Below are 24,536 nucleotides of genomic sequence, written 5' to 3'. Positions count from 1 at the left end.
TGTTATGCAGATATATTTATTAAAAATAGTGCTAATATAGTCCTGGGGCACAATGATTCCAAGAGGGTGTTTGCAGCAGATTTCATAATTACTTAACAACTAGATAACAAAGGTTTATTTATTTATTTTTTTAACTTACAGAGTCACTAAATAATAGGAAAGGAAAGAGTAGGGCTAATCCAGTAGAGACTGAAGCTGGTATCAATCTTCCCTAAGCATCTGTGTGGTCAGCAGCCTTGGGCAAAGCTTGTCTCTAAAGGGTTAATGAGGACCCAAAGTGATTTTTGCACTGAGCTCCTTCGGCACCTGCCATAATGCCTAAAGGCATGGGATTCAGAATATAGCAGAACCAAACAGTTTATTAAACTGTTCAAATTGTTAAAAATGATGATTAAAAGCCAGTTAAAGATTTTCATAAACACTATTCCAAAATGTTAGTTTTAAAAATGTTACTAGCAATGTATGCATTCCCCTTAATGTTCCTCCCCCCCTCCCTATCTTTTAAAATAAACTTGAACACCCAGTGTAAAAAACACTTCAGGGAGAACCAAGAGTCAACCATTTGAAAAGAAAGGTGAAGAGGGGAACAGACGGTGTGTAGCAGATGCTGGTACTGCTCAAGGGGCTGCTGATGCAGGCTTTGGTGGCATTATATCCCCCAGTAAGGCATCAGGTGTCGGGACTCTTTCTCATAAACGTCTGGAACTATGCCATAAGGTGTCTGTACCATTTTAACTGTCGACTTCCCAAAGAGCTGGCGCTCGTAGTCTATCAGCTGCCTCCAGAAACCTACGTTGGGCCTGATGACGGGCCTACGGGCTTTCACCCAGTTGTACGCCTCCAGCAGGCACACACTGTGGAATTTCATCAGGTAAGCAATGCAGAGAGTGGCCGAGCGGCTCACCCCTGCGGCACAGTGCACCAACGTGGCCCCATGCTTCCTGCTCACACTGTGGATCTTGTCAGCCACAGTGTCAAAGTACAGTCCAATGGGAGCATGGGGCATGTCAGCCAGAGGCACTTTAACATATTCAAATTGGGGCCAGTTGAAATTGGGGATCTCAATGGTAGCATTAACGATGCAGGTGATGCCACGAGCCTGGAGGAGGTGCCGGTTGGAGGCCACACTGCCTCTGCCCAGGAAGAGAGAGGAGGTAATTTGAGCGATGCCTCCTATGTCTCCCTCAGAAATCATCCGAGGGGCCATGAGAGTCCGTGGGAGCGTGCTGTGACCTCTGGAGCCCATGAAGATGCCAGCAATCACACTTGCATTGTTGGCAGCAAGACCAGAGAGCTTTGTGTTCCTCCACCAAGGAATCCAAAATCACAGTGTCCTTCCTGCAAAACACAGGTTAGCTGTCAGTACTTTAAATGCTATCGATTCATCAGGACCTTCTATAGTTTTATGGAATGGGAAGGTGAAAGGATTAGAAATGGTCATTTTCTATAACAGACTACATTCTTTCAAGGATGTAGACAAATCATTTTCTATTAACAGGACAAGTAGCCTAAGACATCAACATATAAAATCAATGTTAAAATTCAACTCTCTGGTGATTCTACTAAAAAAAAAAAAAAAAAAAAAAAAAAAAAAAAAAGGCACTAAATGCAAATAGTCATCTTATTTTAGAAATAGTCTTAACTCAGAAACATGCCCAACTGGTTCCTGAACAGCAATCTTGCATGGCCTTGCTCATACTAAAGGGAGTGGTGTTCCCTGGTAATTAGGAAGAAATGAGAAATTCTGATCACTCTTGCAGTCATGTTCTTTCATACGCTTCTTGCCTACTTCTGCAGCTATGGTTCCTGTATCTTCCTAAACCTAGTTCTAGACACAGAGATCTTACAAAAGGTATAAAAATGATATCACATTAAGTGATATATTAAAGGAACTGCCTTTATGAACTAAAAAGATACTGAATTCAGGAGGAGTTATAGAAAAGCCAGGACATGTGGTCACCTTAGCCCTTCTTTAAAAAAAAAAAAAAAAAGCTAAATAGTAACGTGTGCTATGGCATCTCCATGGGAATAATCCAAGGCACTTTGAAGGCCATGATCTCAAAAATACATTAGTCTTGGGCCACCTGGGTGGTTCAGTCGGTTAAGTGCCTGACATCAGCTCAGGTTATGATCTCAAAGTTCATGAGTTTGAGCCCATATTGGGGTCACTGCTTTCAAAGCAGAGCCCCCTATGGATCCTCTGTCCCCCTCTCTCTGCACTTCCCCGGCTTGCATACTGTCAGTCAGCAGAGTATGCAACCCTTGATCTCAGGGTTGTGAATTCAAGACCCATGTTGGGTGTAGAGATTACTTAAATAAGTTAAATAATTTAAAAAAATACATTAGTCTAAGTTCATGAGCCATTTTAGCTGGCCTGACCCTGGCTGTGGTTAAATGAGAACATCACCTTCCTCAGCCAAATCTCAGCTGCAAGAGGAATCCCACTGGCTTCATATGCATGTTGAAATTAACATTTAGTTTAATATTTGAAGATCTACATTCTCATTAGTACAATATTTGATATAAAAGACTTTTATAGGGCGCCTGGGCGGCTCATTCGGTTGAGCATCTGACTTCAGCTCAGGTCATGATCTCACAGTTGGTGGGTTCGAGTCCTGCATTGGGCTTTGTGCTGACAGCCAGCTCAGAGCCTGGAACCTGCTTTGGATTCTGTGTCTCCCTCTCTCTCTGACCCTCCCCTGCTCATGCTGTGTGTCTCTCTCTCTCAGAAAGAAATAAAACATTAAAAATTTAAAAATTAAAAAAAAAAAGACTTTTATATAATGCCCATATAGTACACCAGTAACAAAGAAATGGAAATACTGGTTTCCTGAGATTTTAGACACAATGCTTCCTCACAGCGTTTTATAGTCTGGGCCCAATGGGAAGTGTGTTCATCTCCACCCAGGGTAGGATAGGAGTACCCGAAGAGATTTCAGTTGGATAAGAACATTTTCAGTTCCATGGACAGAGGTGGTGCTCACGGAGCCACTCACTTGTGAGGAATCTGGTTACACTGCAGTCCTGGGTCACGATCTGGAAAGTCCTGAGTGTTGATCACAGTGGATATAAATCAGATCTGCAGAAAGACAGAGAGGCAACAATGTGGCCAATCAGGAAGTTCAAAAGAATTCCTCCTGGGTTTTTACTACTAAACTGGGTTTGACTGGAATAAATCTAAGTAGTGGAAAGCAAGCTAAATATATCTAGATGTGCATTTAAAGGATGTGCCAGTTAAGAAATATAAACTTAAGTCTCAGCTTTTTGTTAATGATATGTAACCCACGGCGTGACAAACGTTTAGGTGCAGTTTTGTCCATGACTAGTTTTTGAAAGGAAATGTAAGGCACTGCTCACTGGGTCCAGAAGAGATGCAGAACAAGCTAGAGTCCCTTCCATGTGCTCTCAGTCAACCCAGTGGTGTGGGAGACCGCGTGCAGTGTGCTGGGCAACTCAGGAGGTCCAGCAGCTAAGGCAGGATCAGGGAGCCAGCTTCATAAATGCCACCTGCAGGAGGAGGTGCTGGTGCTGCAGACAGCATTGGGAATCTCATTTTCTCTGCCACTTTGGACCTCTTATTTTTTTCATTTATCTAACAGTATGATGAGCACCAATGAGCATCGTTAAAAATGGGTTCCTCCCCTACCTGTCCCTCTGCCTTTCCCATCACATTTAATATTTTTTATAGCTCTGTTGAGGCATGACTGACATGCAAGTTGATACACACCTTGACCAAGTGTACAACTTGATATGAGTTTTTAATTTTTTTAATTTTTTATTTTTAGAGAGAGGAAGAGAGAACGTGTGCAGGGGAGGGAGAGAATCCCAAGGGAGAGCCACACTCAGCACAGGTCCTGATCCACTGACCATGAGATCATGACCTGAGCTGAAATCAAGAGTCAGACGCTTAACCGACCAAGCCACTCAAGCGCCAGATGAGTTTTGAATTCTGTGCATACATTCGACACACCATGGCCTCAACAAAATTCAATCCATGACCCCCTCCAAATTTCCTCCTCATTCCTCCCTCACCTTCTAGCCCCATTCCCAAGCAACAACTGATGTTTTCAGTCATTATTTTTACATTTCCTAGATTTTTATAAAATAGAATGATAATATAGGGGTTTTGTTTGTTTGGCCTGGCTTTCACTCAGCATAGTTAATTTGACATTCCTCTGTTTCTGCATGTATCAACAGTTCATTCCTTTTTACTCCTGAGTAGTATTCCATGGTATAGATGGTTTATTCACTTACTGATAGAAATTAAATTGTTTGTAGTTAGAGGCTATTACAAGTAAAGTTGAGGTAGAACATGGTGTAAAACATTCATAAATTAGTATCTGTGGACATATGCCTTCCCTTCTCTTGGTTAAATACCTAGGACTGGAATGGCCGGATCCTATGACATGTTCATATTTAACATTTTTTAAAAGCTTTAAAAAGTTATAACATGCAGCTCAAGGGGCAGGCTTCTAATTAAACACACATGGATATAAGCATCCGCTGTCATCCTCTCCCAAATGACAGTATTTCCCAGCAAGGAGCTTTCTACATGTGTCTGGTGCCCTGGTTTTAGCTGGCTGCCACCAGGGGACACCCACTGCCTGACAGCTCTGGTGGCCTGTACAGGCCCCTGCATTCCATGGGATTACTGGAATTGAAGAGACCTTCTCAACTGGCTACTGCCCCCAGGGCGCTGCACAAACAGCCAACTGAAACATACTCTCTGCCTTTCTGTAAAAAAGGCTATTGCTTGTTCTGGAGCTTGAGCCTTGGGGCGGTGGCCAGGGGATGCCGTCTCCCTGCTTTCCCTCTGCCCCGCTCACAAGTCTCCAGTATCTCCTGAAAAGGAACTTGTATACCTGCCTGGTGCCCCGATTTTTGTGACTGCTGCCCAGGGAGGCACCTCTAGATCATCTGGCTTGGCTGGCCAGGGGACTGACACTTTCGCAGTTCCACAGGATTATGATATATCTGTGCATATGTTTAAAGCTGCTGACTGAGATCCTCCCCTTAGAACATGATAGGTCTTGTCACATGGCCAACTACTAGGAGCCACTAAAATAAATAGGCTACTTGGACAATCGCAAAGGTTTGAGAGAAAACCAAAACTAAGGCAGTATTGAACAGTGAGGTTTATCTCCTGCACCAGGCACTCCTTGAAGACTGGAAGAGGTGGCTATCTTATCTAATGCATAGAAACCAACACAGAGGTGAGGAAAAACGAGGAAACAGAAGAATATGTTCCAAATGAAAGAACAAGATAAAATCTCGGGAAAAATCCTTAATGGAGAGAAGTGATTTACCTGATAAAGACTTCAAAATAATGGTCATAAAGATGCTCACTAAACTTGGGAGAAGAGTGAACACAGAGCTTCAACAGACAGAATATATAAGAAAGTACCAAATAGAAATCATAGAGCTGAAGAACACACTAAGTCAACTGAGAAATATACTAGAAATATACTAAAGGGTTTCAACAGGAGACCTGTATGACACAGAACAGCAAAAGAATGAAAAAAGTGAAGACAGCTTAAGGTACTTATGGAACAACATCAGGTGGATGAACATTCACATGACAGAGGTCCCAGAAAGAGAAGAGAAAGGAGCACAGAATGTATTTGGAGAAATGATGGTTGAAAGCTTCCCTAATCTGGCTAGAGAAGGAAACAGACATCCAGTTTGAGGAAGCTCAGAGAATTCCAAATAAGATGAACCTAAAGGGACTCACACTAAGACACATTATAATTAAGCTGTTGAATGCCAAAAGACAAGGAGAAAATCTTCAAAGCACTAAAAGAAAAGCAACTTGTTACATAAAAGGGACTCCCCGCCCGCCACATAAGACCATCAGATTTTTTAGAAGAAACTTTGCAGGCCAGAAGGGTGTGGCACAACACATTCAGGGCAATAAGGAAAAGTCTCAAGGATACCCAGCAAAACTGTAGTTCAGAAGTAAAGGAGAGAGTTTTCCAGAGAAGCAAGAGCTACAGGAAGGAGTTCATCACCACTCAACTGGCCTTACAAGAAATATTAAAGGACTTCTTTAAGCCAAAAAGAAAGTAACGGGAAAACACATGAAAGTATAAATCTCACTGGTGAAGGCAAATATAGTAAAATTTAGAATAACACTGTAAAGGTGGCAGATTAATCACTTATAAAACTACTATGAAGATTAAAAAAGTAACAAAATTATAAATACAATAATTAGTCGAGCAATATACAAGATATAAAATGTGACATCAAAAATATAAAATAGAAAAATTATTTATATATACATAATATGGGAGGGAGTAAAACTATAGAGCTTTAGCACGTATTCAAACTTAAGTTGTTATCAGCTTAATAAGACAGACTCTTGTAAGCTGTTATACATAAGCCACACAGCCACAAATCAAAAGCCTATAGTAGGTACACAAAAGACAAAGGAATCTAAGCATACCACAAAATCATCAAATTACAAAGAGACGAAAGTAACAGGAGTTACAAAACAGCCAGGAGACAATGAAAAATAATGGCAATAAGTATGTACCTATCAATAATTAAATATAAATGGACTAAATTCTTCAATCAAAAGATAAAACGGCTGAATGAAACAAGATTCATCTATATGTTGCCTACAAAAGACTGATTTCAGACGTAAGGACACAAGCATACTGAAAGTGAAGGGACAGAAAAAGACATTACGTATAAATAGAAACTGAAAGAAAGCTGGGGTAACTATATTTACATTAGACAAAAAAGACTTTAAAACAAAGCCTGTAATAAGAGACAAGAAAGGCATGACATGATGATACAGGGCTGCCTAGCTGACGCAGTGGAGTATGCGCCTCTTGATCTCAGGGTTGTGAGTTCAAGCCCCATGTTGGGCTTAGAGATTACTTTTTAAAAATATCAGAAAATTTATGTACCTAACACAGGAGCACCTAAGGATATAAAACAATATTAATAGACCTAAAGGAAGAAATAGACAGCAATATAATGATAGTAGGGGACTTTAACACCCCACTTTCAATAATGGCTAGATCATCTAAGTCAGAAAATCAATAAGGAAACACCGGCCTTAACACCTTAGACCAGATAGACTTAACCCAAAAGTAAGAGAATACATATTTTCAAGAGCACATGGAAGATTCTCCAGGATGGATTATATATTAGGCCTCAAAACAAGTCTTAATAAAGAAGACTGAAGTGGGGCGCCTGGGTGGCTAAATCTGTTGAGCGTCCGACTTCGGCTCAGGTAATGATCTCATGGTTCGTGGGTACGAGCCCCGCGTTGGGCTCTGTGCTGACAGCTGGCTCGGAGCCTGGAGCCTGTTTCAGATTCTGTCTCTCTCTCTCTCTCTCTCAGAAATAAATAAAACATTAAAAAATTTTTTTTTAAATAAAAATAATAAAAAAGACTGAAGTGATACCTAGCATCTTTTCCAACCACAATGGTATGAAACTAGAAATCAATTACAGGAATAAAACTATAAAATTAACAAATTAATTAAACAACATGCTACTGAACAACCAATGGGTCATAAAAAATAAAAAACTACCTTGAGACAAATGAAAATGGAAATCTAGCATACCAAAACTTACGGGATGCAGCAAAAGAAGTTCTGAGAAGGAAGTTCATAGTGACAAATGCCTACATCAACAATCAAGAAAACTCTAAAAAAAAATCTAACTTTACACCTCAAGGAACTATATAAAGAAAAAACATGACACCCAAAGGTAATAGAAGGAAGGAAATAACAAAGGTCAAAGTGAAAATAAATGAAATAGAAACTAAAAAGACGATAGAAAAGATCAATGAAAGTGAAAGATCATTCTTTGAAAGGATAAACAAAACTGACAAGACTTCAGCTAAGCTTACTAAGAAAAAGAGAGAAAGGACTCAAATTAGTAAAATCAGAAATCAAAGAAGAGAAGTTATGACTGATACCACAGAAATACCAGAGATCATAAGAGACCATTATAAACAATTATACCTAACAAACTGGACAACTTAAAAGAAATGGACAAATTCCTAGAAACATACAACCTGCCAAGAATGAATCATGAAGTAGAAAATATGAATGGGCCAATATCTAGTAAGGAGATTGAATCAGAAATCAAAAGCTTTCCAACAAACAAAAGTCCAGGGCCAGAGAGCTTCACTGGTGAATTCTACCAAACATTTAAAGAATTAATACCACCCTTCTCAAACTCTTCCAACATACAAAAGGAGGGAACACTTCCAAACTCATTTTACAAGGTCAGGATTATCTTGATATTAAAACCAGAGAAGGACACCACAAGAAAATTACATGCTAATATCCCTAATGATCAGCAAACTAAACTCAACAATACATTAAAGGAATCATATATCACAATCGAGTGGAATTTGTTCCAGTGAAGCATGATTGCACTGATTTACATTTATAAATCAATGTGATACACCACAATGAAATATCATTACATATCTCACAGTTAGAATGACTATGATCAAAAAGACAACAAACAACAGGTGTTGGCAAGAATGTGAAGAAAAAGGAACCTGTGTGCACTATTGGTGGGAATGGAAACTGGTGCAGCCACCATGGAAAACAAGAAATTAAAAATAGAACTACCTACCACGGGCACCAGCCTGGCTCAGTTGGTAAAGCATGTGACTCTTGATCTTGGGGTCATGAGTTCAAGTCTCACGTTGGGGTTAGAGATTACCTTAAAAAAAAAAAAAATAGGACTACCATATGATCGAGCAGTCCACTTCTGGGTATTTATCTTAAGAAAATGAAAACACTAACTTGAAAAAAACATATGCATCCCCATGTTCATTGCCAAGACACAGAAAGAACCTAAAGATCCATTAACAGATTGAAGAGATAAAGAAAATGTGATGTATATACACAATGGAATATTATTCACACAAAAAGAAAATCTTAGAGATAACAAACAGATCTTGAGGAGTTTTGCTAAGTGAAATAAGTCAGAAAAAGACAAATACTGTATCAGTTATATGTGGAATCAAAAAAGAAAATGAAAACTGGAGCTCACAGATACAGAAAACAGACTGATCATTGCCAGAAGTGGGGGAGGGGCACTAAATGGATGAAGGGGGTTAAAAGATACATACTTCCAGTTATAAATAAATCACGGGGATGTAATTTACAAGTTAATAATACTGTACTGCATATTTGAAAGTTGCTTAGAGTAAATCTTTAAAATTCTCATCACACACAAAAAATGTGTATCTATGTATAGTGATGGATATTAACCAGACTTACTGTGATGATCATTCTGTACTAATAGAAATATCCAAATCAGGGGCCCCTAGGTGGCTCAGTTGGTTAAGCGTCCGACTTCAGCTCAGGTCATATCTCATGGTCTGTGAGTTTGCGCCACACATTAGGTTCTGTGCTGACAACTCAGAGTCTGGAGCCTGCTTTGGATTTTGTGTCTGCCTCTCTGCCCCTCCCCCGCTCACACTCTGTGTGTCTCTCTTTCTCAGAAATAAACATTAAAAAAATTTTTTTTAGTAACTTGAAAAAAATACAACATTATGTTAGGGGCACTGGATGGCTCCATTGGTTAAGCATCTGACTCTTGATTTCAGCTTAGGTCATGATCTCATGATTGGTGAGTTCAAGCCCCATGATGGGCTCTGCACTGACAGTGTGGAGCCTGCTTAGGATTCTCTCCTCTCTCCCTCTGCCCCTCTCCTGCTCATGCTGTCTCTGTCTCTCTGAAAATAAATAAACTTAAAAAAACTTTTTAAAATCTTTATGTTGTACACCGGAAACATAATGTTATGTATCAATTATACCTCAATAAAAAATAAGTTATAGCTTCATAATGGACTGGTTCTCAAACTTTAACATACATCAGAATCTTGTTAAAACAGATTGCTGAACCACACCCAAAAGTTTCCACTTAAGTAGTTCTGGAGTGGAGCTCAATACCTGGCATTTCCTAGGTGATACTACCCATCAGAGGACACATTCTGAGAACCACTGTGGAGGTCAATGCTGGAGTGAGCCATCCAGATTCCCTGCTTCAAGACTGGGGCACTCAGAGTACTGGAGCACATAGATGCAAGTCCCTTTCCAGAAAGGGTGTCTGAAGGGTGCTGCCCCACCCAAGGTTACAACCTTCTTTGGGGACCCCTATCTGATGACGGCATACACAAAGTATATAGGTGAGATCACATCATGAAGAGGAACAAGAAACAGTCGCGTAAAGAAATGTGTGCAGATGTGTGTGTTAGTTGTAAATGGAAATGGACAGAACTTTTATATGAGAACATCTTGTCCTGCCGCAGAGCAGTCTCATGCTACTTCCAAGTTTTCCCCTGGCACGATCCTAGTGATTTAAAAAAGCAAAGTCACTGCAGTAACAAACACAAAATTAGGCTCTCAAACTGCTGGTGATAACTCCCCTTTTGAAAATCTGGAAGATGGTAATCAAATTTCCAATCAGGTTACTTGGTTACTGTGTAATTAATAGTGACTCAGTCTTATGGTCTCCCAAATATCATTCTGTTTGGGAAGTCACTTGCCCTCCTGAGGAAAGGGTTCCAGACTTGCTGATCTTTTTAGCAGAAGGGTCTCCATCAAGGATAAGTAATGGGTGGCCTGGAAGCCCAAATTACTCTGTTAATTCTCTTTTGTTGGGCAGTGCTAAGCCACTTGGTACTGCAGAGAAAACAGATTGTGAGTCCTCAGGGCAGAATCCAAGTGAGACAGACATGATGCTCCCTCCCTGCTGCTGCTAGTCAGTCTTGTGCCAACAAACCTGCATAAAATGCCAAAGCTGGGTCCAAGGTTTAGAAAAACAATGTCTCCCAGAAAGCACTCAGAGGGCACAGATATAACTGATGCTCTTCTGACAAACACTCCTGACCCATTTAACAGATCAGAAAATAGAAGGTTCAGAAAGGGTGAGATGATTTCAACTTAGAGAAGATACGTAGCAGAACTAGGAAAAGAACCAAGGTGTCCGGGCTCCTCGCTGAAGCCCACACACTGCCTTTCTATGTCACTGTGGGGAGTAGCTCAGCACCTGTCTTACAGCACTCCCAACATCACCAGCCGGCGCCTTCAGTGTGTCCAAAGGGTCTTGGATCTGCCTAAGAAGAATGTGTAATTGCTACTGACAGAAAAGCCCAGATGGGAAACTCCAGTTTTTCCTATCGCCCAGAATAGGGACATACTGCCACAGACCTGGGTACCCTTCAGGACACAGAAAGCTCCCTGATAGCAGAGGGGCCTCAGCAAGGAGCAGCTCCACAACAAGAAGCCCTAATATGCTTCAGTGCCAAGCTCAGGAGAGTCTGATCATAAAGGACAGATGTGTACTCCAACACAGCTTTGTCAAAATCAGCTCAGTAAATATGTACTGGAAGACAGAGGAAGGGTATCTATTAGTGGAGTAAGAGACTGAGCCATGTTTGAGGGATTAAAGACTGCAACGCACTGAGTGAACATGCACTCCCCCTGCAGCATACTTGTGTCTAAGATGACCAGAGGAATGGCCATGGCCATGTTGCTGTCCGTGGTGTTCAACTCAGTCCTTCCAAGTTGCTCTGGCAGCTGCATTTACTTCTTGGAGGAAAAAATATTTTCTGGGTGAGGGGAATAAGAGAGTGCAAGACAAAAAGGAGGAGCTGTCCTAAGCCAACCCGAGAGGTACTTCTTTGTTAACAAGTTGTAAGAAATTGTCTTGCTGGTGGTCTGTGTGAATGATAAACATCAAAGCACTAAAGTGCTAAGCAAAAATGCAGAATTAATGTCTGTCCAGGTGGCCTGTAATCTAAGTGCATAAGTTATTAACACCTGACTGCTCCCTGCACTGGAGAACTCCTGGGATAGGAGCACCAGCCTGGAGTTAGCACCAGTGTCCATACCTGGAGCTACCTGGAGTCACAATTTACCCAGAGCATCCATGCCCAGGGCATGGCGGCTAGTTTTCTTTTCTTTCTTCCTTTTTTTCCTAAGTCATAGCAAATAACCACTAGAATTAGCAATTAAAAACTGAAATTCCTTCTATTGCCTTCTCTCTTCTCACACTGAATAAGCAGAAAATGACCATAACGATGCTAGAAATGACTGTGTAAAATGATCTGACTACATAATTTTTAGCTTTAGGAATTTCAGAAGGGCACAGTATATACTGGAGGCCTACAGTGTTTTTTTTTTTAATACCTGAAAAGCCTATGTAATCACATTTTCTCCTTCAGTTAAATGTTCAAGGTTTTTTGATTTTTGTTTTTTAAGTACTAACGTGCCCTTTTTAAAAGAGGCATGTTAGCCTGCATTGCCATAAATAAATAAATGTTACTCTTCTCATTAATTTTCATTATTAAATCAGGAATGTGTTCCATTGGGGGAAAAAATTAAAATAGTCTTACAAATAAAATTCATAATGTGGCAATCTTTCAACCTTTCTGATCGAACACTAAGAATAAAATTCAAACAAATGCTGAGTTAGGTTTGTATTATAATAAAATGAGGGGCACTTGGGTGGCTCAGTCAGTTAAACATCCGACTTCAGCTCAGGTCATAGTCTCACGGTTCATGGGTTCAAGCCCCACATCGGGCTCTGGACTGACAGCAAAGAGTCTGGAACCTGCTTAGGATTCTGTGTCTCCCTCTCTCTGTGCCCCTCCCCCCGCTCACACTGTGTGTCTGTCTCTCCAAAATAAAGATTAAAAAAAAAAAAATGAAATAAAAGATACTCACAAAATGTTCTCACTCATCTGGAAAGCTTTAATAATTTGGCTAAGCCACCTCAACATCTTACTTCTGGAGGAGGGGTTGTGTTTGCTTTTCCCGCTACATAAATTAACTGATAGAAGTTGTCTTGGGATGAGGATAAATGCCCATAATACATATAAAGCTAATGACAGAGTTACCATTCTGGTTTGGCCACAGATACTCCCCCAGTGTGACACACAGGGCACACATAATGTGCTGTACAGCAACTGCCCGTGTAGTGATCTGACCATCTCAATGTCTTCATGTGGACCACCATCCCATGAACCCAAAGGCCAATCATTTTAAGACTCTAACCAGCTGCTGGATGGAAAATATACCACAGTCCAAAGAATGACATAGGCAGTCTACCCAAAGAGAGCAGGAAAAAAAGCATGACAATATGGTAACATATACAAAAGTTCAGACTTTATAAAGTTTAGCTCCAGGGGCACCTGGGTGGCTCAGTCATTTGAACGCCCAACTGTTGATCCTAGCTCAGGTCATGATCCCAGGGTTATGGGATCAAGCCCCATGTCAAGCTCTGTGCTGAGTATGGAGCCTGCTTAAAATTCTCTGGATTTCCCTCTGCCCATCCCCTCACTCACAAACTCTCTCTCTAAGGAAAAACAAAAACCTTTAGCTCCATAAACTCAGAGATTATTCCCATGTATGGAGAAGAGACTGTCAATAACTTTAAAAGGTGAGAACACATACTTATTTTGGTATTCTGGGATAATCGGTTTATATTTGGAACTCTATCTTTTAATTTAGTCCTCATCCGATGACCTAGGTGTTTAAATTACTTGTCACTCACTCACACAACAGTATTTACTGAGTTCGAGTCACGTGTTCAACAACCTCTTCTCAGTGTTGCAGGGACTGTGGCAAGATGTCTTTCCCACAAATGACAATATCTCCCCCATCCCACTTGACCTTCTTCCTGTGTGACCAGCTCACCCTGAAGAGCACAGCAAAAATAACACTTCAGAGACTAGTTTATAAGCATGTCACACACTTCTACCTTGTGGTCTTGGGACTTGCTCTTAGGGCCCAGCTGCTATGCTCAGTAGGGTTACCACGTGCAGAGGTCACACATAGGTGTTCTAGCCAGCAGCCCAGCTGAGGTTCCAGCTGACAGCCAGGATCAGCTACAAAATATGTGAGTAAAGACAAATTCATGATTCTAGCCCCTAGCCAGATATTCACCTACAGTCTTTGAATATCCCACTATAGGCCCCAGACTATAGTGGAGCAAAGACAAGTTGTTCTCACTACATGAGGTCCAAATTCCTGACCTACAGGAATCTGTGAGCAACATAAAAATGGTTGTTTTTACACCACTGAGTTTTGGAATGGTGTGTGATGCAGCAATAGCTAGAACAGGGATAAAAAGGTAACATAAGCCACCACCCCATGCTAGAATTTTATCATCCTAAAGAGATGACACAAGATACACATATAAAAGTTGATTAAGACTGACTAACATTGAGTCGAATGAGCAGTGCAAACAATGGGTGCCTTGGCAATTCAGAGAAGGCACAGGGTCAAAGCAAAGTAAAATAGTCAATGGGGCTGGAAAAGAGAGCTGTTTCTCGGGGAGGTGCCTCATAGATGATACTAGCATGGTTTTTTTCAATCCACTTAAAACATAGTGCCATTTTTGCCATTCAAGAGCCTCCTTACTTTCGGATTCCAAATGGAGAACACAAGCCCTTTTCTACAAACCCTCACTACCAGTGTGATCCAAAACCCAGCGGTGCCAACCTGGAGTTTGACAGAAATGCATAACTTTGGGCCCCATCCCAGACCTATGGAATGGGACTTGACAGCTGACAAGACCCCAGGCGACCTATACACATAGTAAAGTGTGAGAGGCATGGCTCTCAACCTGCCTTGGTTTGTCCCACTGGACTTGCTGGAAAAATCTCAAGTGCCTGTTTTGGTTAAGCTATATAAACACACTCAGCCTCACATGGATCAGTATCGTTCTGCTGTCATGGCTCCCAGATGAGGAATCAGAGGTAAATGGAGGTTAAGAGGCTTTCCCAGACTCTACAGAGAAAAGTAATAACCCCACTGGGGCCGGAACCCCTTTTCCATGAGTTTTCTGTTTGTTGATTAGTCATACAATCTGACCACAACAGGTCAACTGATCTAAAGACTACCAAAATGTCCTCATTTCACTGGGGAAGAAAATAAAAACTGCAAAGAAAAGAAATTAAGGAACATAAGGTCAGTCTGATTGTGCTTTATCTATAATCTGGATATGAATCTAAAAAATCCTAGACTGTTATTTGGCATGAGATGGTCTTAGGGTGTGAAAAAAATCTGATAACCCTGAACCAAGAAGATGTTTGCAAAATCCTACAATCACATTTAAATTTGTTTGGTGATAACTAGCAACCAATTATTGGCAGAGCCTTTAAAATCTTCAAGGAGTAAGTGGTAAAAATTAAATATGAATCACAGATTCTTGGTTAAGCAGTGAACTTTGATTTATAGAAGTCAGAACATCAAGATGCAGAGTACATAAAAAAAAAAAGAAAAAAACTACACACAGCAATGAAACCCAAAATAGATAAAAGTGTGCCTCAAAGTTATCAAAGTCACTACTACCCTCTGAGAAGCAAGCCTACAAAATCTCAGAAAATGCAGATTATTTTCATAAATAAGTCCTCAATCCTTAAAAGTTATTACTTTAAGGAAGACAAAAAAGAATTTATAAATCAGAATCAAGTTCACAGGATTAAGAGCTCAAAAGTGAATAGTTGACCTCCCTTTGATCATTTTAGTCCCATGTCTTATTGGATGTAACAACATCCTTAAAACCCAATCAGTGAGCCTCAGTTTTTGCCTTACAAGGATTTCTTTCTTTTTTTTTTTTTTAATGTTTTTATTTTATTTCTGAGAGAGAGAGAGACAGCGTGAGCAGAGGAGGGTCAGAGAGAGAGAGGGAGACACAGAATCTGAAGCAGGCTCCAGGCTCTGAGCTGTCAGCACAGAGCCCAACGTGGGGCTCGAACCCACGAACCGTGAGATCATGGCCTGAGCCGAAGTCGGACGCTTAACCGGACTGAGCCATCCAGGCGCCCCTCCTTACAAGGATTTCTTTATCATACTTTATGGCCCAATTCCACATTTTGGGGGGATTTTATAGCAAATTAACTTCATTTATAAAGTATCGATTAATTTATCGATTTCCCCTTTTTCTTTATAAATCAAATAAATCTAACTGCTCACTACAGTTTCTGAGCACAGTAAGATAATGAGGTAAATCTCTTGAATTAACTGGAAAGGGGGAACCCCATGAAGCTCCATACCCTTTCCCTGCGGAGGGACAGCAGGCCTGCCACTGAGGACAAATGACTGTCTGTCCCCCCTCTAGCAAAGGGTGGAATCAAGTTTTTAGCTAAATGGAAGTCCAAAGGCAGAGGACCCTGAAGTTATTCCCTTGTCTTTAACTGTCCCCTGAAAAAAGAGTCTAATACAATAAGACAATATATATAACTCTTTTTAGATTATATTACTGTTATTTATATGCTATGAGAAATGCAATGGCCTTAGAACCTCACTCTACTCTTGTTCAAATCAAGGGCTGGCTAACTGTGGCAGGCAGATCATGTCTAGCCTGCCACATGCTTTTGTATAGCCCATGAGCTAAGAATGGATAAAAAGTCAAAAGAACAGTATTTCATGGGATATAAAAACAATATGAAACTAAACTGACAGTGTTCGTGAATGAAGTTTTATTGTAACAGACACATTCATTTGTTACATATTAACTATGGTTGCTTTCCTGCCACAAAAATGAGTTAAGCAGTTGCTGCAGAAACTGTATGGCCCACACGCCTAGAATATTTACTACCAGGCTCTTTACAGAAAAGGTTGGTTGAAATTATGTTATGAAGTCATCAGAATATGCCAAAGGAATATTTTCAAAGCGTGGTCCTAAGGACCCCTGCATGAGAATTATGTGAGCTGCTGGTTACAATGCATGTTCCTAAGCCCCAACTCAGACATAATAATCAGAATTTCTGGGGGTAAAGGTCTGAGAACTTATATTTCTAGCAAGTATCTTTGTAAAAGGAATTTAAAATCATATTAAGATTAAACTATTATGGAAAAGATAAATATTATTTACTGTACTTTGTACAAGCATAAATGGAACAAGAAACTCCTTAAATGTACATTTAAAAAAATTATTTTCAAATAAAATAATACAGTAGTTATTTGGACTTAAGACATAATCCAGTATGAAACAAGTTTCATTTCATTTACATTCTGGATCCTCTTTAGCTGAAAGTTTAACCAGGTAGTTGAGACTCTGTCAAACACTGAATACTCCAGTTTTTAGCAAGAACCATGTGAAATGATATACAACATCTAATCCTGAAAGTTCTGTCCCCTAAACATGGCATATGTGATAGTGCTATTGAAGATTTCTGTGTCCTTCTGACATTCATCAAAAATGTACTGTTTAGGGGCGCCTGGGTGGCTTATTCGGTTAAGGATCTGACTCTGATTTCAGCTCAGGTCATTATCTCATAGTTCATGGGTTCGAGCCCTGTTTCAGGCTCTGTGCTGACAACGCAGAGCCTGCTTGGTATTCTTTCTCCCTCTCTCTGCCCCTCACCACTTATGCGCTCGCGCGCACTCTCTCTCAAAATAAATAAATAACTTAAAAAAAGAAGGAAAAATGCAGTTTAACTTTAAATAAACAGATATAAATAAATCGAGTAGGTTGGAGTGAAACCTATATTCATGGGGGATGGCGGTCTCAGTGGAGAAGGAAGGAAAGGAGCCCAAGGAAGCTTCAACTTTATAATCCTCACCCTGCATTTTTTAAATAAAAGAAAATAAGTATGACCAATTTTGGGTGGTAATGATATAAACTTGTTCTTTGTAATTTTCCATATGATTGCAATTTCTAAAAACAAAAGTTATTTGGAATAGAAGAAAACTAATTGCAACAAATGGTTGTCAACCCGAACCACTCCCTCCAGGCTCTGGCCTGCACCTGCTCTTCACATGGGAGCCAGACTAACAGTTGATCTGGTAAGAGAACTTGGCAAGGATACCGGAGTGGCACAATGGCTAAGTTAATAAATTCCTAATTATAAATTTTGATTTCAAATGTGTATGTAACTTGTACGCTGACAGTACTCTACTGGATTTTATTTTTATTAGTACTTTCTCAAAACTTCACTTCATAGTCTCTCTCTTCCAGGCATGGAAAGCTGGTGCCTGGCATGCTCTATCTGCCACATACGTGTTCACTAGTCAACAGAAGCAACATACTCTACTGGAAGAATTTTCTCACGTGTATCCACAAACTCAAAGACATAAGGAGTCAAGAAGACCTGAGCCTAAGGCCTTTGATGCTAAAACTTTTCTGGGACAAGGGCAGAAGTTAAGGCTAGCAGTTGCATGTGAGTTTCAAAAGAACGTTTTTGTTCACTGAGACTGAGAAGGCAGGGGAAAAGCTGGCCAAACTGGACAGGAGGTCACCCTCTGTCAGTGCTAAGAGCAGGAATGAGAAGTGAGCAGGGAGGGCTGTGGGTGGATGTCACATTATGTGGCCAGTAGAGCAATGACCTCAGCACCCACACTCCGCCCCTTTCCCTGCAACAGGTGAATACAGAATTCCTCCATAAATCACTGCCCACTCAAAGGGGTACCAAAAGAACACAAGTAGGATTTCTACCTCTATCACTCAAATTAAGATCCTCTGATGCTACTTTTGATCCTTTCTTTAAAACTTTTTAATTTATAGTTAAGTAGTTTTTAAAATTATGATTATTTTAGAGAATCTGAAAAAACTTCAATACAGAAGTAAAAAAAAAAAGTACTCATGATTTATGTAAAGCCCAAAAATAGAGCATACAACCATTTTCTAAGATGTCTTACAGAAGAAATAAAAAAGGAACTACAAATCTTACATTCCTTGGGTTCTTTACTCTTCTTTATCCCTCCAACTAAGAAAAAGGATATCCCTGGGGGGATTTTCTAAACCTACAGAATTGTAGAACATTCTACACTAAGGACAGAAAGAAACTGTTAGCAGTTAATACTAGGCACTATAGATACTCAACAAAATACCTGAATTTAATAATTTAATAACTGTCCTGACATAACCTCCCCATCTCTCCATACCCTCTTTCTCCCTTCCTTCCCCTCATTCCCCTCCCCCAGATCTCTCTCAAGCACACTCGCCCCACCACACACACACATAGCTTTAAACCCAGCTATCAACACCAAACTCAAGCAATTAAAGTTAACTTGGCAACTGTCTACTCAAAAGCAGAAATCCTCTAGTTCAAATCCAGTTTTAACTACCTCTACTATGGCATACCAACGCAGATGTGGGGAAAAAAGTACATTTTAAACACTGTAAAAGAGTAACTTATTCCCACAGCCAAGAAGCTGTGATTCCTTTGGAAATGCCAAGGAAGGATGAGCCTTGGCTCAGTGCCTTTTAAAAAGGTTCTGGACATGCACACGGGCATTCTCAGAGAGTCCTCAAAGGATACTTTAACAAGGACTGCACACATCACACACAAAAGCCAGCGCTGCTGGTCTACACATTCAGGGCTGGGTACACGGCAGGCATTCACCAGCGCAATTCAAGTCACCAAGTCACAGCATATGGTGGCCTGAGAGGTAGGATTCACCCAAAACCTTTAAAAGGGAACCTGGCTGGCTCACTTGGAAAAACATTCAACTCTTGATCAAGGGGTTGTGAGTTCAAACCTCACATTGGGGGTATATTAGAGATTACTAAAATAATAATAATAATAATAATAAACCTAAAAAAATTCTTTACAAAAATAAGACTTCTAGGTAACTAGATACTTTTTTTAATACTTCACTTTGAATATTTATATTTTCCTGTAACTATATGTTTAAAAAAAATGGAAGGAGTGATTCTGTTGGGTATTTGTCAACCATATAGAGTGGAAAAACCATCATCTCTAGCCTTTGGGTGGTACGGTAGTCCAAACCATACAATTAAACAAGTATACATAAATATTCTGCTACACAAAGGGCCAGGGACCAGACTGCCTTGGTGGCATTCATTCATTCACAGTGTGAATATCCAAATACAGTATGGTTAAACAACAAATACTGCAGATTATAAATTCAAGCCTGACACCATTGGAGGAATGTAAATTGCTACCAACTATTTTGGAAATTAGGCATCAGCTAGTAAAACTGCAGATACATACACATGTGACCCCTGTTCATAACTGCCCCAGACCAGAATCAACCCAGCTGTCCATCAACAGATAGATAAATAACTTGTGGTATGTTCATATGAAAATGAACTAATCAGAGTCACTGGTAACAAACTGAATGAATCGCAAAAAGAAATACCATACTCTATGAATTAAAAAATATTATGAGTGTGTGTATATGTTTACATATACACATTTTAATATACACACGTATACAATGTTAATCCCCCCCAAAATATTTAAATGAATACCTACTTTGATTCCATTTGCATAAAAGTGAAAACAGGAAAAATGACACTTGTTCAGATATTAATATTTAGGGGGTGAAAATGAGAGACAAGAATGGAAGTGATTTCTACAAAAATTAGGGTAGGTTACCTCTGAGGTGAGGAGAGACGCCGTCACTGGGAAAGTATAGGAGGGAAGGTGTTACTGTTCTTAAAAAGAATTCATTAATTTATCCACTTATGTTCTATACATTTTTCTGTGTGTTATAATTCACAATAAAAAGGTTAAGTAAATAAAACATTGATGTCCAGGAATTCAGAACCATTACAATTCTGGCCAGTGTGAGGAAAGAGCACTTCCTCTCTATATGTCACTCTTAGCCTGTCAGTTTCATGAGGTCAGGGACCTTATTCACCTGCTACCCCAATATTCAGCACTTAATGATTTTACCTTTAGCATGGCAAAAGTCCTCTAACATATAAACTCTTGATAGGAATTGTTTGAACCCACCCATCTCCTGAAACTACTGATTTGAACTGTACCCATATTAACATTTCCCTTTGTCTCCCAGTGAAGCTTTCATAAATAACTAAAGCTACTACCTTAAATGTTCTCTGTAAGTTTATACCCAGGTGCTGTTGCTTTAGCAACACCGCCCCCCCCCCCAACACACACTGCTTCCGCTCCCTTTTATGCTTCCTTATAAGCAAAGAGGAATTTATTAGTAGTCCAAGATATTTTTTTAATGGGAAAATTTTCATTTCAACCGAGAGTAATGCCTAGGATCTTAATGATTTAACTGCTTTGAGGGTGTTTAAGAAGGGGCCATTTGCCCATTGTCCTGAGAAATACTACCATGCTACAGAAATAATAAGCCTTTACAACCAGCCGTACTTAAAACCCATGCTACCTATTCTAGACAGAAACCAAATCTCTATGAACAAGACTGGTTAATTTTACAATTCATTTCAATTAAAAAATCACTTTGTGCAAATAGACATAAGAACGCTTACAAAAGTCTGAGAGGATACACACAGACCAATAAATATACACCCAGCAGTTACTTTTGGGAACAATACTCAAAAGAAAGCTTTAACCTTATCTGTAAAGTTTTAATTTTTACAGAGAGAATGATTAATGAATTTCTGGTGACAGTCGGAAAAAGCATTTTTAATCCACCTTGCCTTAAAATCGAGTTGCAAAGGAATTCACCAAACACGCATTCCTCCCCTAAAGACCATCATTTAAAAATGCTAACGTTTCCATGCTAAAGTTTTAAAGGATTTCCTGGGTTTACACACCTGAACAGTTTATATATATATATATAAACACATTTATACCATTCTATTAAGGAATATTACCGAAATCATACCTGCATTCAACCAATATGAAAGATTTCAGATGAGAACTCAGCATAGACACGTTTGACACTGACGTTACAGGGACTTGGAATGAAGGAAACTGTCTCCTGTTTTATGGGGGAAAGCCAAAAATATCAAGCAACTACCTCTCCTCCCCCAAGCGTCAGAAGATGAGTCAGAGCTGGAGGCAGGAACAGGGCCCATGTGTCAAGCCGCCTGTGCAGGGTGCCTTCCTACCTCCACCCGACAGCCCTCTCCTCCCACCCAGGTCAGGGTCCCTGCCTCAGCCTGTCCTTGACATGAATTCTCAGGTGTCCCTAGTGAAAAGGAGGCAGTTATTCATTCTGGGGGCACCTCATTCCCTGCATTTCTAAAGGGAGCCCAAGAATGGGAGCCTTTATGAGTCCACAACAACTATCACCAAATGCAGCCCAACAGAGTGAGTGGAGCTTCCAGGCACACTCACACAACTTTGCAAAAAAAAAAACAAAAAACAAAAAACAAAAACAGCACCTTTGTTCCCCTCATTTTAAACAACAGGAAACAGGCAGGGAGCAGCTGTGACTTGTCCAGTATCACTTAACTTTGTGACAGAGCTGAGTCTCTCACACGGAGATGCAGATGCCTGGCCCCAGCCTCTCTGACTTTCTACTTGATCTGTACAATCTCAGGGAAGAGGTTCCAACATTCCATTATACTTCTGTGTGGCCTTATGGACTAGGAATTCCAAGAAACTCAGGGTTAAGTTTCTTGGTCCACATTTCTTTAAGGTTAGTAGAGAATCAGGACTTGGTTCTTTGCCTCCGTTTTTACATCTGTAAAACGGGATGGTAATGCTCTCCACCTACCTCTCCTATAAAACTACAATGAACAGCTAAGTTAACACATGCCAAATGCCTTGAGGTCTTGCTGGATGAAAAGTGCAAGGCAGTAAAAAAAAAAAAAAAAAAAAAAAAAAAAAATCCCCACACAGTAGAACTGCATTTGTAAGTCACTCCTTCCCTTGCCTCTGGGATGCCCAGTTACCATAACACTGGCTGGTACCATTGGCAACATCCACCTAAATAAAATATAGTTATACAATCCACTTAAGGCAGCTCCAGCAGGCGACTCCTCTCGCACACAAACAACTCAACTTCGCTTTGAAGCGAGGGTAGTTAGGAGAATTGAAAAGACACGTTAGCACTGTGCACCCCAATCTACCACCGCAGAGAAACGCTCAAGTTGAGTACTTGGCATTGCTGAAAGTCAAGTTGCTTCTGTCGATGCACCAGAAACCTATGGAAGATGTGAAGAGCCACCGACGGCTCCAGTGGCTCAGAGCGGGTGGATGCTGACGGCGGGTGAGGTGGAGAGACCATGGCGCTGCCGGAAAGCAGAGGGTCAGGAAGGAGGGAGGAGGAGGGAAGGGGGGCCGACAGCATGCTGGCGAAAGAGCCCCAGGACCGGTACGCGGGGCCGGCGCGTCCACCGCACTGGGGAGCGGCCGGAGGGCGCGCGCCCAGAGCCGGCGAGGAGGGGGCGCCGCGGAGGGCCCAGGGCCTCGCCGCTCCCCGCCGCCCAGAGGATGCGAGAACCGCCGCGGGGAGGGGGAGGCAGGTGTGGACGCCGGTACAAAGTTTCCAGAGACGAGGGTCGCGCGGGGCTCCAGCCGCCCGGTCCTGCCAGCCCCCCGAGGCCGCGTCAGCCGCAAAGTCCCACCCGCCCCCAGCCCCTGCCCGGGCCCCGCGGCCCCCTACCGGCTCCGCCAGGCGGCGGCGGGCGCTCCGTCCTCCTGCGCGGCTCCCGGCTTCTGCGGGCTGCCCGCCGCGCGCGCCCCTCCTTCTCTCCTCCGCCCGCGCCCGGGTCGGGCCGCGCGCACGCTCCCTGCGCCCCGCCGCCTTCTTCCGAGTGGTTGGGGGGGGGGGGGCGCTTGGGGCAGGGGAGGGGCCTCGGCGCGAGATGCGCGCTGCCGGGGGTAAGCCGGCGGCGGACGCGCGGAGCGGCGGGCTGCGCGCGTGCGCAGTGAGCCGTCCGCCGCCGAGCAAAGCTGCGGCGCTAGGCGCTCCGCTCGCCTGGACGCTCTTTGGTTCAGGGGTCCCCTCACAACATAAGACCCCTCTCGTCGTCTCTTCAGCGTCTACCTACAAACCGGGTCTGGGTCAGGGGCGCAGGGATGGTGTACTGGGGTACTTTCTGGATGCGAGGGAGTTAAAGACAAGACAATACAAATATAAAAGGTGTGAAGACTGCAGTAAGTGACTAATCACCGCCTCTCACCCCACCCCCACCTTGTATCCAGCACGAGAGCGCCCAGGAGTTGGGGCCGAAGGGAAAATAAATAGCAACTGTTGGATGAATTTTGCTTGGGCAGGTACAGGCAGTTTCTAGTAACTCTGGGAGGCTATTTTGTACGATACTCGAAAGTAGCTACAGATTTGAGACCCGAGACCGCCAACCCACTGCCATACACCGCAGGTGCCGTCGGAGTCTCAAAACACCAGATCCAAAACCCGTACCTTCAAAGGTAGAGCCATAAGGCGTCCGATATCTGGCTTAACACATGGATTCGCTGAGGGCTTATCTGCTGTGTCACTGTGAGGGTCTTTTTAAATTTAGGTTTGCCCGTCTGTAACAGGAGTAGATGCAAACGGATTTTTTCAGCCCAACCTGCCCTGGCAGGTGAGGGGAGGTATGAAGGACTTCCTCAAAGCTCCGCAGTGAGTCAGACACCTAAGGGTCCTGACCACGCCCAGCCAGCCCTTTACTCACCAGACCCAGCTCCTCACCGTTGCAAATCGTTGGCATCAGAACTGCTGAAGAGTCAAATGAGTAGTCCTACTTTTGGGGGGAGGGGTTGGGGAAGGAAGTAAAAAACAAAACAAAAAACAAAAACTGCGCTTTGGGTTTCCGTCTCCCGGCATCTTCAACCAAAAGCTTTGAGGCTTTTTCATGCTCTTCCTGATCTCTGACTGGATTCAGTCATCCCGTGGGTGCAGGAATGTCTA

General features: G+C 41.8%; 1 protein-coding gene across 4 annotated transcripts; it reads right to left on the bottom strand.

Annotated features, from left to right (window-relative positions):
* DUSP14 (dual specificity phosphatase 14) lies at nucleotides 1–24,536 on the bottom strand. Of its 4 annotated transcripts, none has more exons than XM_039256369.1 (3): nucleotides 24,301–24,536; nucleotides 2,997–3,079; nucleotides 1–1,338 (listed from the first exon to the last, which is right to left on the bottom strand). In XM_039256369.1, exon 3 carries the CDS (start codon nucleotides 1,244–1,246, stop codon nucleotides 650–652), a length of 597 nt encoding a protein of 198 aa, XP_039112300.1. In that variant the 5' UTR covers nucleotides 1,247–1,338; nucleotides 2,997–3,079; nucleotides 24,301–24,536; the 3' UTR covers nucleotides 1–649. The 4 variants fall into 4 exon arrangements, with proteins under 4 accessions (XP_039112300.1, XP_039112301.1, XP_039112298.1 ...); XM_039256370.1 differs by having other exon boundaries at nucleotides 24,318–24,536; XM_039256367.1 differs by lacking the exon at nucleotides 24,301–24,536 and adding an exon at nucleotides 23,289–23,420.

This window comes from Hyaena hyaena, unplaced genomic scaffold (assembly GCF_003009895.1).
Source record: "Hyaena hyaena isolate Hyena2069 unplaced genomic scaffold, ASM300989v1 scaffold_568, whole genome shotgun sequence".
Classification (NCBI taxonomy): Eukaryota; Metazoa; Chordata; class Mammalia; order Carnivora; family Hyaenidae; genus Hyaena; species Hyaena hyaena.
Note: the sequence above shows the minus strand (reverse complement) of the source record. Positions and strands in the feature narration are given on the sequence as shown.